This window comes from Prorops nasuta, unplaced genomic scaffold (genome assembly GCF_024137725.1).
Source record: "Prorops nasuta isolate Cenicafe-Biocafe unplaced genomic scaffold, Cenicafe_Pnas_1.2 PNAS00024, whole genome shotgun sequence".
In the NCBI taxonomy this organism is placed as follows: domain Eukaryota; kingdom Metazoa; phylum Arthropoda; class Insecta; order Hymenoptera; family Bethylidae; genus Prorops; species Prorops nasuta.
Window position 1 is genome coordinate 1,788,429 of NW_027116821.1, and position 15,988 is coordinate 1,804,416.

Consider the following 15,988-nt stretch of genomic DNA (forward strand, 5'->3'; position numbering starts at 1 on the left):
TCTAAAATGTTCAGTCCTTTATATACTTTTAAAAATTATTTTTATGTACATTTTACAAATTTCGTCACTTTATTTATTCACTTATACCATCAGTATATCAGCTGTCAGTAAGATTAAAACTGCCACTTTATTTCTTTATATTACTTTATAACTTGCGGTATGTATGTACGATACAATAATACTAACATTTGTCTTGGCTCACGGACCATGCATTATGTATTTTGAAGATTTTGAAATTATATTTCTAGCCTCGTACTTCGAGATTACAATGTAGTATCATCCTGTCCCGCTAGATGTCGCAACAATTCAGAGTAAAACTTAAGCCTAAAGATTCCTCTCTAGGTACTCCCTACCCTAAGCACCTCCGTTTCCTTCCGGTATCCTCACTTCATTTTGTTGCGCTGAGATGGTCGCATGGAAAATTATTTATGGTAATTATAATGTCCAGAAAGAGGGATTCGAGTGAAATTTTAGATGAAGATACAAAGTTGCTGGAAAGATATGTGAGATTAAAGAAGAGAATTGCGAGAATGGAAAATTCAGATGAATTTAAAGATGCAATGGTGGCAGTGCCAGAAGAGCCCATATCTAATATTGAAACACATAACGATTTAGGTAAAGAGCATTTTATTTAAAAAGCTGATGTGCTAGAACGAGTGTCTAGACAAGTCAGAAAGAAATAATATCTGATGTGCTAGAACGAGTGTCTAGACAAGTCAGAAAGAAATTATAACTGATGTGCTAGAACGGGTGTCTAGACAAATCAGAAGGATAATATCGAATGTGGCAATATGACTAACTAATTAAACTGTAATTCAACCTTTGTTTAGATATCTTGGTAGATGATAAAGAAAACGAACCAGTATTTTTAACTGAAATGGATTCAAATTTGCCTGAGCCCATAATGCCTAAAAATTTGGATTTTGATTGCCTGGATGAGGATATTTTAAAAATTCTGGGCAAAGACCCTACATCCTCAGGGGCAATAGGAATGGATTTGCATCCTTCTTTAGAAAAGAGATGGAAATTTTGGGTGGAATCGGGCATTCCAAAATCTGAAAAAGCAGACTTATTAACCAAATATGAAAGGCTAGTCCCCTTTGAAGCCCCGAAACTAAATAGGGAGATAGTGACTTTAATGAGGGAGGCAGTTTTAAGAAGGGACAATTATTTTTGTGATCAGCAGAACGCGATTGGGTCAGCATTGTCGTCTTTAGGTGGAGTCATTTCACTTTTATTGAGAGATGAAGGGCAGTTAGATAAATTAGCGTTACTGCAGAGGTTAGGCGATGCAGGAAAGTTGCTGACTAATCTCCATTTCGAGTTGGCTAAGGCTAGAAAAGTCTTTATAATTCCTGGATTGAATAAGAATTTAAGAGCTTTATTAGGAGATAAGAAATCAGACGCTTGGTTATTTGGGGCCAATTTCGCAGATAATGTAAAAGAAACTAATGCAATAGAGAAGTTATCACAGACTATGGTGAGGAAACCCTGGTTTAAGAAGCCTTTACAAGGAAGCCCTAGGAATCATTTAAACTGGAGAGGCCCATCTGGGTTGAGGACGAGCAACTACCAGATGGGTTGGAGACAAGACAAAGCTCAGGATCGGAATCAACCCTATACACGAAGAACACAAGGGAGATATCCAAACAGGGGCAACAGCAGCCAGAGAGGTCGCTACAAACCGTTTTAGAAGTAAGTTCGGGAAGACTGAAATACTTTTATGATACTTGGAGAAGTTTGACTTCAGACCCTTTTGTTTTGAATTGCGTTGAAGGATATAGTATCGAATTTTGTAGTCAAATAGTGGGGAACGAAGAGTTTATAGAACCCTTAAGATCAATTGCGGAAACTGAGGAGTTTAGATTAGCAATTGATGATTTAATAAAAAAGGGTGCGATAGAAAAGTGTAAGCCTCAAAAAGGTCAATTCTTATCTAACTATTTTCTGATTACTAAGTCAAATGGCGACAAGCGTTTTATTCTTAATTTAAAACGACTAAACAAATTCATCAAGGTAAATCATTTCAAGATGGAAGATATTAGAACAGCGTTGAGATTAATATCAGAGGATTGTGCTATGGGCCTTATAGACTTGAAAGATGCTTATTTTTTAATCCCTATACATAAAAAGTCAAGAAGATATTTAAGATTCAAATTTGAAGGGGTCTTGTACGAATTTGTTTGTTTACCATTTGGATTGTGCTCCGCACCATTCATTTTCACTAAATTGATGAAACCAGTAGTGGCTTCGTTGAGGGAGAGAGGTTTTTTATCAGTGGTATATCTGGACGACATTTTGTGTTTAGGAAAAGATGAGGCTTCTTGCAAGAATAATATTCAGGAAACAATTGGTTTTTTAGAATCATTAGGATTTCTAATTAATTACGAAAAAAGTATTATATGTCCTTCGAGAAGATGTAAATTTTTGGGATTTATGTTAGACTCAGAAAATTTAATTATTGAACTACCCTAAAAGAAAAAAGAATATATTAAGAATTTAGTTACAGAATTTAGGAAGAAGGAGGAATGTTGTATTAGAGAGTTCGCCCACTTAATTGGAAATTTAGTGGCTGCCAGCAGAGCGGTAAAATACGCTTGGATTCATATCAAAACCCTGGAGAGGTTAAGATTTTTAGAATTAACAAGGAATGGGGGGAATTATGACGAAAAAATGGGCCTATCAGCACAGGTGCGTGAAGACCTGCTTTGGTGGGAACATAAGATTGAAAAATCAATGAACTCTTTAAGGAATGACAATTTTGATTGCGAGATATTTACGGATGCTTCTAATTCTGGTTGGGGAGCAGTTCTTAAAGAAAATAGGATTCACGGGTTTTGGTCAGAAGAAGAAAGGTCTAGACACATAAATTATCTTGAATTATTGGCGATTTACAAAGCTCTTTTATCGTTTCTGCCGTTATTAAATTCTAAGAATGTATTACTACGTGTAGACAACACTACTGCGGTGTCTTACATAAACAAAGCAGGTGGTATAAGATTTAAGAATCTTAGCGAGTTAGCTCGTGAAATTTGGTGCGTAGCGGAGAAACATAATATTAATCTGTTCGCTTCATATATCCCATCAAAGGAGAATGTACACGCAGATAAATTATCCAGAATCAAAAATTGGGATACAGAATGGGAGTTGGCAGAAATATATTTTAAAAGACTAGTAGAATTGTTTGGTCAACCGGAATTGGACTTGTTTGCATCGAGTAAAAACGCGAAATGTGACAAGTTCTGTACTTGGCACAGAGAGAAAAATGCAGTAGCTATAGACGCGTTTACAATCTCTTGGGGGAATATATACTTTTATGCATTTCCCCCATTTTCCATGGTGTTGAGAACATTAATGAAAATTATAGCAGATAGAGCAGAAGGAATTGTGATTTTGCCGAATTGGCCCGGACAAAATTGGTACCCAATATTTTTGTTACTGTATGAAAGGTTTGAAATATGGGGTCCAGATGAATTTATGCTTTTATCTCCTTTCAGAAGGATGATACATCCATTATCAGGGAAACTGTCGTTAATTGCAGCGAGGGTCTCAGGCAAGCATTTGTAGAGAACACGCTTCAGGAAGACACGATACAGATTTTATTAGCAGCCTTATCTTCGGGAACTCAGAAACAATATAATTCCAGTTTAAGGTTGTGGAAACTTTTTTGTGAAAAGGTTAGAGTGAATCCATTTAAGCCGTCCATAGCGAACGTATTAAACTTCTTCACGGAAGAGTTTGACAAAGGAGTTTCATTCGGTATATTGAATACACATCGAGCAGCAATTTCCTTTATTTCGGGTTTTAAGTTAGGTGAAAATAAGTGGATTAATAAGTTTATGAAGGGTGTGTTTAGATTAAGGCCTAGTAGACCAAGATATAATTTCATTTGGGATGTTTCTAAAGTATTGGATGAATTACGAGGTATGGGGCCGTTAGAGGATCTTTCGTTATTGACCTTGACTCGGAAAACATTAATGTTATTAGCACTGGCTTCCGGTCATAGAGTTCAAACGTTTGCGGCGATAAAAATTAAAAATATTAAAATAAATCCCAGGGATATAGTTATTACAGTACCAGAATTTTTGAAGACGTCCGGGCCAGGCAGGGCTCAACCGTTATTGCTACTACCCTTTTTTCAAGAGGACTCTAATTTATGTGCAGCGAGAACATTGTCTGAATATTTAAACAGGACGAGTCAATTTAGAGAAAATATAGAGACTTTGTTTATTACTATTAAGAGACCATTTAAGGGGGCATCTTCACAGACCCTTAGCAGATGGTTAAAAGATACATTAGAGATTTGTGGAATAGACACTTCCATATTTAAAGCACACTCAACTAGACATGCTGCTACATCAGCAGCGTATAGTAGAGGAGTGGATATAGAATCGATCCGTAGATCAGCAGGTTGGTCGGAGAACTCGCGAGCGTTTCAAACTTTTTATAATAGACCGATTAGATCATCGGGGGATACAGCAAATTTTGTTTCAGCTTTATTATCTTGAGAATGTTGCATTTACTTGTGCAGAAAAGGGGAATTATTTTATTTTTAGTGAAATTTGGATTATATGCGTTTTGTAATTTTTATTTGTGTTATGTTTCGAAGATTATAACCAGTTTTTTCCTCGTAAGACTTGTTTAACTATTAGTAGTTGATAGGAGAATTGATAGGGATAATAATAAAGATGGTAACCAAAAATTTTTTTTTTTTGTTTTTGTTTTTACTTAGATCTCTTAACATCTACATTGTAATCTCGAAGTACGAGGCTAGAAATATAATTGGAAGATCGAACGAGCTTCGCGAAGCGAAGCGAAGCGAAGCTCGTTCGATCGAGATTATATGATAGCCTCGTACGAGAAGATTACAATCCCACCCTAATGATTTAATCCCAAAACCCCTTTTATGCTCGGGAGTTGTAGTGCCAAAAAAAAAAAAAAAAAAAAAAAAATGTAGGTAGTTGTGGCGCTAAAATGTGAGGATACCGGAAGGAAACGGAGGTGCTTAGGGTAGGGAGTACCTAGAGAGGAATCTTTAGGCTTAAGTTTTACTCTGAATTGTTGCGACATCTAGCGGGACAGGATGATACTACATTGTAATCTTCTCGTACGAGGCTATCATATAATCTCGATCGAACTTCGCTTCGCTTCGCGAAGCTCGTTCGATCTTCCAATTAGTAATTAGAAATATCTATATTGCGGTCCCTCTACAGTCTCTACCCTCTGACGTATTTCCGCCGACCAGTAGGTATCAGCACTCCTGAGACACGCGTTTGCCAACACCAGCGCCGCCTACCGGTAGGGATTGCCTCGGGACCTCGCATGAGCAATCTCCCGTTTCATCTCTGTGCTGGGATTCTGTAACTTAGTTCCCAGCGATGATTGTCGGAATCGCTAACTACCGATAGTTGTCGCTTGCAGTAACGAAAAGAGCGATTCTGTAACTTCCGTCTATATGGATTCAGTAACTAGTTATCGACAACTTTCGGTAATTGAATCGAGTTACCGAGAGATATCGCTAAGAGCGATTCTGTAACACAAAGTTTTCGATAATTGGTGTTAAAAATGGCGGTCGCTACCGAATTCTATCGTTAACTTAACGACGACCGTGATAGGCGTCGGTAGATGTTTGCCGAGAAAGTAAATATAATAAATGTCACAAATATTTCTTAAATTAATATTTAGAAATCACAAAAAAGTACTTACAATAAATTTTCTTTATAAATTAAGGCTTACAGTAAAAATCGTAGGAAATAAAATTTAATATTTTTCCAATTTTTATATTTAAAAATAAATATATATATATATATATATGCAGAGGTTTTCTCTAAAATATAGAATTAATTGTATTATTTAACTATAGCACACAGGCACTAACTGTACATTGTCTAACTCAAAAAAATGTTAAAACATTAATTTTTAATACTTATTTTAATTAAAATATACTTACGTTTTAATACTTCTTTTAAATAAAATATGATAATTTTGCTATAGTAAGAATTGCTATAGTCAAAAATGATATAGTCAAGTAACACAAAAATTCCTATTTCGGTTGGTATTAATACACCAATATTACTAGCTTCCCTAGAACCTTAACGAATTTTATCGTTATCGTACAAATATGAGTTGCACCGACTATTGTCGTAAAGCTAAAGTTACAGAATCGCTCATTCGTTAGCGCAAGCGATAACTGTCGGTAGTTAGCGATACCGACAGCTGTCGTTAAGGGGTTTGACCCACTTGAGGCCAAAAACACTCACAATATAATAGTTGATGTGGTATATATTATTTATTACGAGCATTGTGAGTTTTTGGTGGAATGCGTGCAAGGAAAAGCAAAGGTTTATTAAAGTTATTCGTCGGATAAATTTTATATTAGTACCGCTGAACCTCTAGCGACATCTATCTCGGTCGTTGTTAAGTTACAACGATATTATTAGTTTTCCTTTCAATAAAAAACTCAATGAAATATCAATTCTCAGCTAAATGATTCGGTTTAGTACAATTTATATTAACTTCAATTGTTCGTAACTCCGTCGCTTAACTAAGATTGAACTGAGAGTTTTCTTAAAAAGGAAAGGTACGTTTATTCGGTAGGATTCGGTAGGTTACCGACAGTACCGACATTACAAGCGACAATCATCGCTGACTCTGAGTTACAGAATCGCACTTAGCGATTTCTGTCGGTAACTGGACTTAACGATACCGAAAGTTGTCGTTAAGAGTTACAGAATCCCACTACTGGTAGTACCGAAAGTACTACACTTGGCAACCTTGCCTCTGATCCATCTAGTAATTTCTTTTTCGACGTTGCATTCCTGCGGTTAGTTTGGATCGTGATCTGGATCGGATCACGATCGTAAACGTCCACAGTATGTTCTACACATGAAGGATAGAGGGAAGGAGCATATATGTAATACTCCTATATGGCGGGTTGTTAAAATAATGCGGTCAAACAGACAAGGATAGAAATCGAAATTACTTGTAGCATTATGCGCATGTCTTACTTCATAACCAATGAGAAAAAACCCTTTAAAATTGTATCAATATAGGTTATTTAACAAGAAAATTCATTTATCTAACTCATATCAATGGTTATCAGGCTAAACAGACATCAATGCCTTAAATGTAAATATTTCATAAAATATAGTAAAAAATGGTCTTATCGTGCTATTTATGCAAAAGGAAAAGACAACGAGGAAATATTACATTACATCAGTAAGAAGCATTTTAAGTTTGTTATTAATATCTGTATATATTGAAAATACAGTAATTATGTTTATGTTTAATTATTAATTGTTAGATTTCCTACAAACTTCTTGATACGCAAGATATGGGCAAGATTCTGTAATTTAAATATATATACTGACGACATGAGTTCACTAAGGTTATGCTGCAGACATTTCACTAACGATGACTTTAAAACCCCTTATACTGCTCATAGTGGCAAAAGATATTTAAAGGATGAAGCAGTCCCCTCAATATATTCTGTTATTCGTCAAAGAGAGGATGGTAAGAAAGATTAATTCATTTAAATATTGCAGTATATTAAGAAGCTTATCTCAATATTCATTTAATTGATGTATAATTTTATTCTTTCTCAAATACTTTTCAAGACATTTTTGTGGAAGGATCATCTGGATTTGTAAATAACGAACATATTAATGGTATACATTAAACTTATATATTATACCTTGAGTAAAAGGTGGTTTATAGCATATGTAGAACATACATTTTATTTTATTTTGTAGTAAATACTTCAGAAGACATTGCAGTGGCAGGATCATCTGAATCTGTAAATAACGAACATATTAATGGTATACATTAAACTTATATATTATATCTTGAGTAAAATGTGGTTTGTAACATATGTAGAACATATACTTTATTTTATTTTGTAGTCAATTCTTCAGAAGACATTGCAGTGGCAGAATCGTCTGAATCTGTAAATAATGAACATATTAATGGTATACATTAAACTTATATATTATATCTTGAGTAAAAGGTGGTTTATAACATATGTAGAACATATACTTTATTTTATATATTACAATAGATACTTCTGAAGACATTGCTGTGGCAGGATTATCTGGATCTGGAAATAATGGAAAAGTGAATCGTATATATTCAAGTTATTACATGAGTTACATTCCGTAATGTTAAATAAGGTTTTGTAGTATTAATTGAATTTATAAAATATTTCACTTTTCAGTGTGCTCTAATAATACGCCAAAACGCAGACGCTATCATGAGCCTCGCTATATTGGTGAAGTAGAAGCAAAGGATTTCGAAACTCCAAGAAGGAGATTGAGAACCTTAGAAATGATGAAAATGCGTTTCACAGAAAAAAATAAACGCTTCCACTGTTTACAAAAGAAATGTGTCAGGCTGAAGAAAAAGCTTCAAATTCTGGAACAGCTTATAAATCATATTAAGGAGAATGGATTAATACAAGAAAATGCAGCAGATAATATTTTGGTATATATGAAATCTTTATTAATTATAATGGAATAATATCTTAGATTTGTTACATTTATATTAATAAATATTTCTAATCAGTAGTATAAAAATATAATCATACAAAATTTTTTTTGATAAATGAAAAATTTTGTATATTATATAAATTTTTCTCTTATATATTATTCATTTAGGATTTGATACCAGGAAAAATAAAAAATATAGTCAAGAGGAGTCTAAGAAAAGGGAAATATGATCCAGAAATAAGATGCTTTGCTCTGACACTACACTTCTACTCACCTAAAGCTTACAGATACATAAGAAGAACATGCAAAAATCTTTTACCGCATCCTGCTACTTTAAGGGAATGGTATAAGATTGTAGATGGCTCTCCAGGCTTCACGAAGGAAGCATTTGATGCGATCGCATTAAAAACCAAAAATAATCCTATTGTTGTAAATTTGATCTTCGATGAAATGGCAATAAGGGAACAAATGCTATATAACAATGGTATTTTTAGCGGATCTATAGATATAGGTACTACTACATTATTGGACAAAGATAATGCAGTCATGGCTAATAATGCCTTAGTTTTAATGGTTGTTCCGTTTACTCAACACTGGAAAATTCCAATTGGATATTTTTTAATAAGAAGTTTAAGCAGTACTGAAAAAGCAAATTTAATAATTAAAGCTCTATGTATGCTTCAAGATATTAATGTCACTGTAAGCTCAATAACATTTGACGGTCTATCGAGTAATTTTAGCATGGCTAGAATATTGGGAGCAAAATGTGAGTTTCAACTCGGTAAAAGTTGCAATGCTTTTTTTAAACATCCAATAACATCGGAAGAAGTTTATATTTTTTTAGACCCATGCCACATGTTGAAATTAGTAAGAAATACGTTAGGAGAAAGAAAAAGTTTACTATTTAAAGAAAAAAAAATTGAATGGAGATATATTGAAAAATTAGAAGAATTGCAACGACAAGAAGGACTAAGAGCTGCGAATAAATTAACCAAAAAGCATATTAATTTCCAAAATAATAAAATGAATGTGAAATTAGCTTTTCAGACTCTTAGCCAGAGCGTTGCTAAAGCGCTAATTTTTTTAAAAAGAACGGATTCATCAGAGCAATTTGCAGAAAGCGGGGCAACAGCTGATTTTTGTCTATACATGAATAATGTGGCGGATATTCTAAATTGTAAAAATCAATTTTCTAAAAAAGAATTTGATTGTCCACTTAACAGAAATACCTTCACGAGATTACAGGAATACGCAAATAATTTTAAAGATTACGTTATTAATTTAAAAGATGACAAACATGTACCCATCTTAAATAGCAACAGAAAAACAGGTTTTCTTGGACTGCTTATTGATTTAGAAAATATTTTTAACCTTTTTAATAAAGTTGAAAATATGGGACAAAAATATCTCCTTACATTTAAGTTGTCACAAGATTACCTTGAAACTTTTTTTTGTGCTATAAGAAGTCGAGGAGGATATAATAATAATCCTAACGTCGAACAATTTAAATCAGCGTATAAAAGATTATTAATTCAACATGAAATTAAAGAAGTAGAAAGCGGAAATTGTTTATCTGATGCTATTGATATTCTGCATATTTCATCAAAAAAAGAGAACATGCTAAACCCCCTTGAATGTTCAGTATTTGACAATGAATCAGACCAAGATTATGATAATTTTCATAATTTATCATCTTATGTAGAGCACATAACTGAATATATAGCTGGATTTGTTTGTAGTAAAATAGACAGAAACTTAAACTGCAATATTTGTATAAGTATGATTTATGGAAAATTGTACAAAATGCCCCTTCTTTCCAAATTGAAAAATTTCTCGGGTTCTTACAAAACTCCTTCTACGGAAGTAATGCTAATTTGTAAAAGAACTGAAAGTTATATAAGGCAATATAAAAATGATTTATTCAAACATAAAAACTTTAAGCAGTTTTTAACGGTAAAAATTATCCCCACTCTTCTTAGTTCTACTTTCAATAATAATATAATGAATGACCATATTCTTTCACAAAGTGTTCTTGATAATCATAAAATACAGTTAATCAAAATTATTATCAGCTACTATATTGATGTAAGACTCTACCATGAATGTAAATTAAAATCAGAGAAAAGTGAGAATATACGACAAAAATACACAAAACTCATTTTATTTAAAAATCAATAATTACAAATACTAATTTGCGTTAATTATTATAGTGTGAATAGAATATTTATTAAAATAATTTATTTACTTAAATGTATGTATTATCTATAATATAGTGTTAATTATGTCAATAAAAACCAATTCTCATTATATACAAATATTTCTGTTTCATTTCCTATAAAGTAAAATAGCTATAAAAGAGTAGCATATTAGATGCAATCATCCTAGAAGCATGCTTTTTTCTTTTCTATTGTGCTAGAAATTCTAACCACTGATATATTTGTTGTAGCAGAGAATACGGATCCTATTAGAAAGTGTTAACAGATTCTAAAGTATAGTTCTGCAGAAACAGCAGACCTATAGTAAGATATCAAGCCCGTATCAACAAAACTTAAACTGTAAACTGACTTTACGTTGATTTTTATATAAAATTTCAACATAAAGTCTGCTTATAGTGAAGCGAATTGTTAGGGTCTTGATTCTACAATAGTTCTGCTGGTTCTACAAACCTACCATAGAATCTGTTAACACTCTCTATTAGGATTGTATTCGCTGCTACAGCAAAAATAGGCGTAGTTGGAATTTCCAGCACTACAGAAAATAAAAAAGCATAGTTCTAGGATGATTACATTTTATATTTTACTCTTCTACAGCTCTTTTACTTTATAGGCAATTGTTTGTAAAATCCAAATTTACACATTACTTTCACACCCTATTTTAATTATTATTATGCTATAAAATTAAAAAAACTGTTTCATTTTCTGTGATTGTTCTTAAAAATTAAAAATAATTTATGATTTAAAGAGTGTAGAGGATGAAAGAAATTTAAGAGAAATATTGCACATGTTATACAAATAATTAAATTACCATTCAATACCTCAATAATTACAGAATCATTTAACTTATTCAATATCTTATGTACTTTCTTCACATTAGCTGCTTCCTCTGCTGTATGAAAAGTAAAATATTCCAATTTTGCAGATAGCTTTCTGCAGTTTTTCTCTTCTTCGCTATGTTTCTTTACATGCACATCATAATCTCTAGGATTTTAGAAATTAATACCTGTAATAAAATATAATTCATGAAGAATCTTGTTCCATTTATTAAATATATTTACGATAAATAAATAATACTTATCTAAATAGTTGTAATTTTACTCAAATAACCTCAATATTTACAAAGTGACAGGTGGTTTTGATATAGTTTATTCGAGCCTGCGCAAAAGTGGTGAAGTCACTTCCCTAGTAATAAAACGGTTTTAACTTATAACTCTGTCCTTCAGTGACCGACTTGCTGTTAATCTATGTAAAAAAAAGTCAACCATAGAGGGTTGGGAAGGAGGACCATGGAGTGTCGAGCCCAGGAGGTATAACTCCAGGCTATTTTGATGTTAAAGTTACACGCTGAATTATGGTCGAGATGTTAGTTCCAATAGGGGCGTTAATATCGCTTAGGACCATTCTGGCCAGGCCACTAAGTATCCTATCTACGTAGTTGTAGTGCTCTGCGCCCACTGTGCCTGTATTGTAGACAGCGTCTCGAGCCGTGTTTAAAAATTCACTTATCGCTCCAAAATTGGTTGTTTTTTGTATAGCTTTTACTTAAACAAAGTTGGAAAATTTATATTTTTTTAAAATGGGGAAACGATGTGCAGTCGACAACTGCAGAAGTGGATTGAAAGGAAGAAAAGTGTCCATTTTTCAAGTTCCAAAGGTATAGTTATATTTATTAATTTAATAATTACTGTATGATTATTTAAAATAAAAATGTTTAAAATGGAAAATTGAATCAATAAAATTATGCTTATTTCTTTTGATTTGTATAAGTGTCCAATCCGTCAAGCAACATGGAGAAATATTTTAAAATGCTCAAAATATCTAACTGAAAAGGATGGTATATGTGAGCTACATTTTGAAAGAACACACATTTTAAAAAATTATACGACACTCTTACCTGATGGAACAATTGATTTAATGCAGCGAGAAAGGAAAGCTCTGAAACCTAATGCTGTACCCTTCTATATAAAGAATGACACAAATACTACAATGGTATAGTATAAAGTATACATAAGGAATAGAATTAAGAAGAATATTGCATAGAACGTTTTACTTAGTTTTGGTTACATTTATCTAATCTTTCATGTTTCATAAAATGTATTGTATTTACTAAATATTTGACATCTGAAAGTGAGTACTGTGGAGTAAATGTTTTTTTTCCAATGACAGTTTTTACTATTTTAATTTATATCATCAATAATCATACTTAATTCATTATGTGATCTACTACTTATTTGGTGCATTGCAAATTAATTTTTTCATTTTTAAGCACTTATATCACTTTATTTATTTCTAGCTTTCATTTTTAAATCATATTGTCATTGCAGGAGTTGGATATAAATGAAAATATAGAAGAACCTGTTACAATAGCACAAAACATGAATGTATTAGAAAATATTGATAACGAAGAAGCTGCAGAACTCAACTATGAGAGAGAAAATAATAGAAATTCTACGTGCTTAACTTTTGAAGAGATTGTAGAAATTATAAAGGATATAAATATTGAGGGGTGGGCCTGGATTTTTGAGCCAAACACCTTTATAGCATACATGCATATAAGCAAAACTGACTTCCAGATAAAATCTATTGTAAATATAAGCAATGATTTGAAAATTACGGTCAGTATGAGAAATAAAATTTTAAATTATAAGAAATATAGGAAGTAACATTTAATCTTATTTAATGTCAATATATTTTTCAGGTTTCATTGCCTGGAATGTCAGTAATAAAAGATATAAGTGTGCAGCTTACAAACAGAGCAGATGTATTAAGTTGGCTACGTAGCATAGAAAATTTAAAAATTTGTGTAGGAACAGGATTTAAAGAAAAAAAGTGATTATATATTACTTATATGTACATTTTTCTGTATATATAATATTATATTATATATTTTTTGCAGGTATTCACTGAATTGTAGTGCAATTATGAATCAGGAAAATGAGTACAAAAAATGGATGGGATTCCAACGTTGTGTTAGTTGTAGATTAGCACGAAAAGATTTACAAAAAAAACAGAAACGACAACAAGGAATTAAAAAAATGAATTTTAAAGTTAAATACAATATATGTCGTAGAGAAAAACGGTGCCTACAAAATAAGGTAAATAATCCTATATCATGAAATTATATTTATTATTATTTATTCACCAAAACTTAGTAAAATCACTAAAATACTATTTTTATAAATGAAACAATAAAAATGAGTATTTTTCTAACTCGTTTAAGGACAAAATATATAATTCAAGCACAGCTATTGTACTTAATTTTTGTCCAAATAATGTTTTTGCATTAATATAGTATCTCTGAAGTCGTGTTCGGTAATTACTGTAAGTAAACTTCAAGTACCGAGAATCTATATTTTATGCGACAAAAATTATGAATTTCTACTTGCAACTTACTTGCAATAATAACCGAACACGGCCTGAATTCTTTAACAATGGTTTGATAAAATGAATAAATTAATCTTAATGAAGTAAATTTTAGCAAATAAATTTGGTTACTACTGGATATTTTTAGTTCAAGATAAAAAAATACTAACCCCTTATATTTTTATTTAGGCAATAGTCCACTAATATTATATAGCTGTATAATAGAACTAATGAATATAAGGTTATAATTTGTTTAATACATTTGCAGAAATTTTCACCGTGGGATGGGTTTTGAAAAATCTAATATAGATTTTTGACAAATTGGAAATCAGAAAATTTCTTTATATTTTTATTTAAATAACATAACAATTTCATAATAGAAAATATCAAACAGTCCACTTCGGTTAATAACCACCAGCGACTAATAAAATAATATATTTTTAATTATGCTATTTAATAAAAAAATAAAGTGAGAAGATGACTATGAGGGGATAAAACAACTAATATTGATCAGTCACTGCAAACACCAAGCTGAACCAGCTTCACCAAATAAAAGAATAAGTTAAAGCATTGTAAAATGTATATTACATTGTTTTTCTTTTTATGAATAATATTACAAAATTCCAAATTTAAAATAGGTGTATTTGTTTTTAATAAAAAATAGATTTATTATAGCTTATTCGTGCTTTTTCTTAAAGAGTATATGGTTTTTACATTAATTGATTAATTCATTTATAAAAAAATGTTTGAATTCCATTTAGATTAAAATATACTTAAATAATTAATACAAATTTTTTAATTAATTTAATTTTTTTATTTTTAATTTCAACTTTGTATTTCTAATTGATAGGTAAATTTGTATAAAGGCATAATAAAAGAAAATAAGGAAAAATATGATCGTTCAAAGGCAGAAATATTTCAGGAAGAATGTTCTAAATTTCCGATTGAACAACAAGAATTAGTGAAGGTATGCCAAATGTCAGCGAATGTAAAGAGCTCAAAGGGAAGACGTTATTCTCAACAATGGTTATATCATTGTCTTCTTCTAAGAATAAAAAGCAAAAGTGCCTATAACCATTTACGTTCCCGTGAAATTTTGCCACTCCCGCATATAACAACACTAAATAATCATTTAAAGAATATAAGTAGTGATTGTGGTTTTCAAGATTCAATTTTTCACTGTTTGAAAATAAAATCTTCTGAAATGAATTTAGTGGATAAACGAGGTTTTTGTTTATTGCTTTATTATAAACTTTCATGTAAACTTCTATAAGCTAATTGTGACTCCTACCACAACCTGTAAGGTAAAATTTCATTATGTAGGATTGCAAATTTTTGGAAAATACGTATACTGATTAAATAACTTACAATAAATTGGTAATCCTACACGGTAAAATATTTTATCTTACAGGTCTTGATAGGACTCACCCTAAGTTATTGCAGGTTTATTTCATTTTTCTCTATTATAGGTACATTATTACTTGATGAAATGAAGCTGAACGAAGCTATCCATTTTGATTCAAAACTCCTAGAATTCAAAGGGTTTACATACATTGGCGAGAAAACTCCTGCATTCCAAACAAAAAAAATGGCAGATCATGCGTTAATTTTCATGTACCAACCATTTCGAGGTACATGGGTTCAAGCAATAGGAGCTTTTTTAAGTAAAAATTGCGTTACGAGTGATGCTCTGGAAAAATTAATCATTGAGGCCATATTGCTACTAGAAAATTCAGGTTTTAACGTAGATGCAGTTTGTATGGATGGGGCTTCATGGAATCGGAAAGTTTGGACATCTTTAGGTGTAAATGAAGGATGTGTGAGCAGTAGGCATCCATGCGACGTTTTAGAAGAGATCGATTCGGAAGACAGCGAAGCAACTGACAACGCTTTAGAAAGTGGCCGAAGATTATTTTTTTTATCAGA

At 31.7% G+C, this 15,988-nt stretch overlaps 1 protein-coding gene across 1 annotated transcript; it reads left to right on the forward strand.

Annotated features, from left to right (window-relative positions):
- The first annotated feature begins 440 nt into the window (after window positions 1–440).
- On the forward strand, window positions 441–4,508 carry LOC136781822 (uncharacterized). The gene is made up of 5 exons (XM_066740824.1): window positions 441–615; window positions 831–1,686; window positions 1,800–2,395; window positions 2,510–3,387; window positions 3,498–4,508. Exons 1-5 carry the CDS (start codon window positions 441–443, stop codon window positions 4,506–4,508), a joined length of 3,516 nt encoding a protein of 1,171 aa, XP_066596921.1.
- Window positions 4,509–15,988: the final 11,480 nt, after the last annotated feature.

What these genes read in the sequence shown, in the direction of transcription:
- LOC136781822 (XM_066740824.1), top strand. Translation starts at nt 441, where the DNA reads ATGTCCAGAAAGAGGGATTCGAGTGAAATTTTAGATGAAGATACAAAG. An exon ending in CAGAGAGGTCGCTACAAACC is followed by an intron (nt 1,687 to 1,799) that starts GTTTTAGAAGTA and finishes CGAATTTTGTAG; the next exon opens with TCAAATAGTGGGGAACGAAG. An exon ending in CAGATAGAGCAGAAGGAATT is followed by an intron (nt 3,388 to 3,497) that starts GTGATTTTGCCG and finishes ATCTCCTTTCAG; the next exon opens with AAGGATGATACATCCATTAT.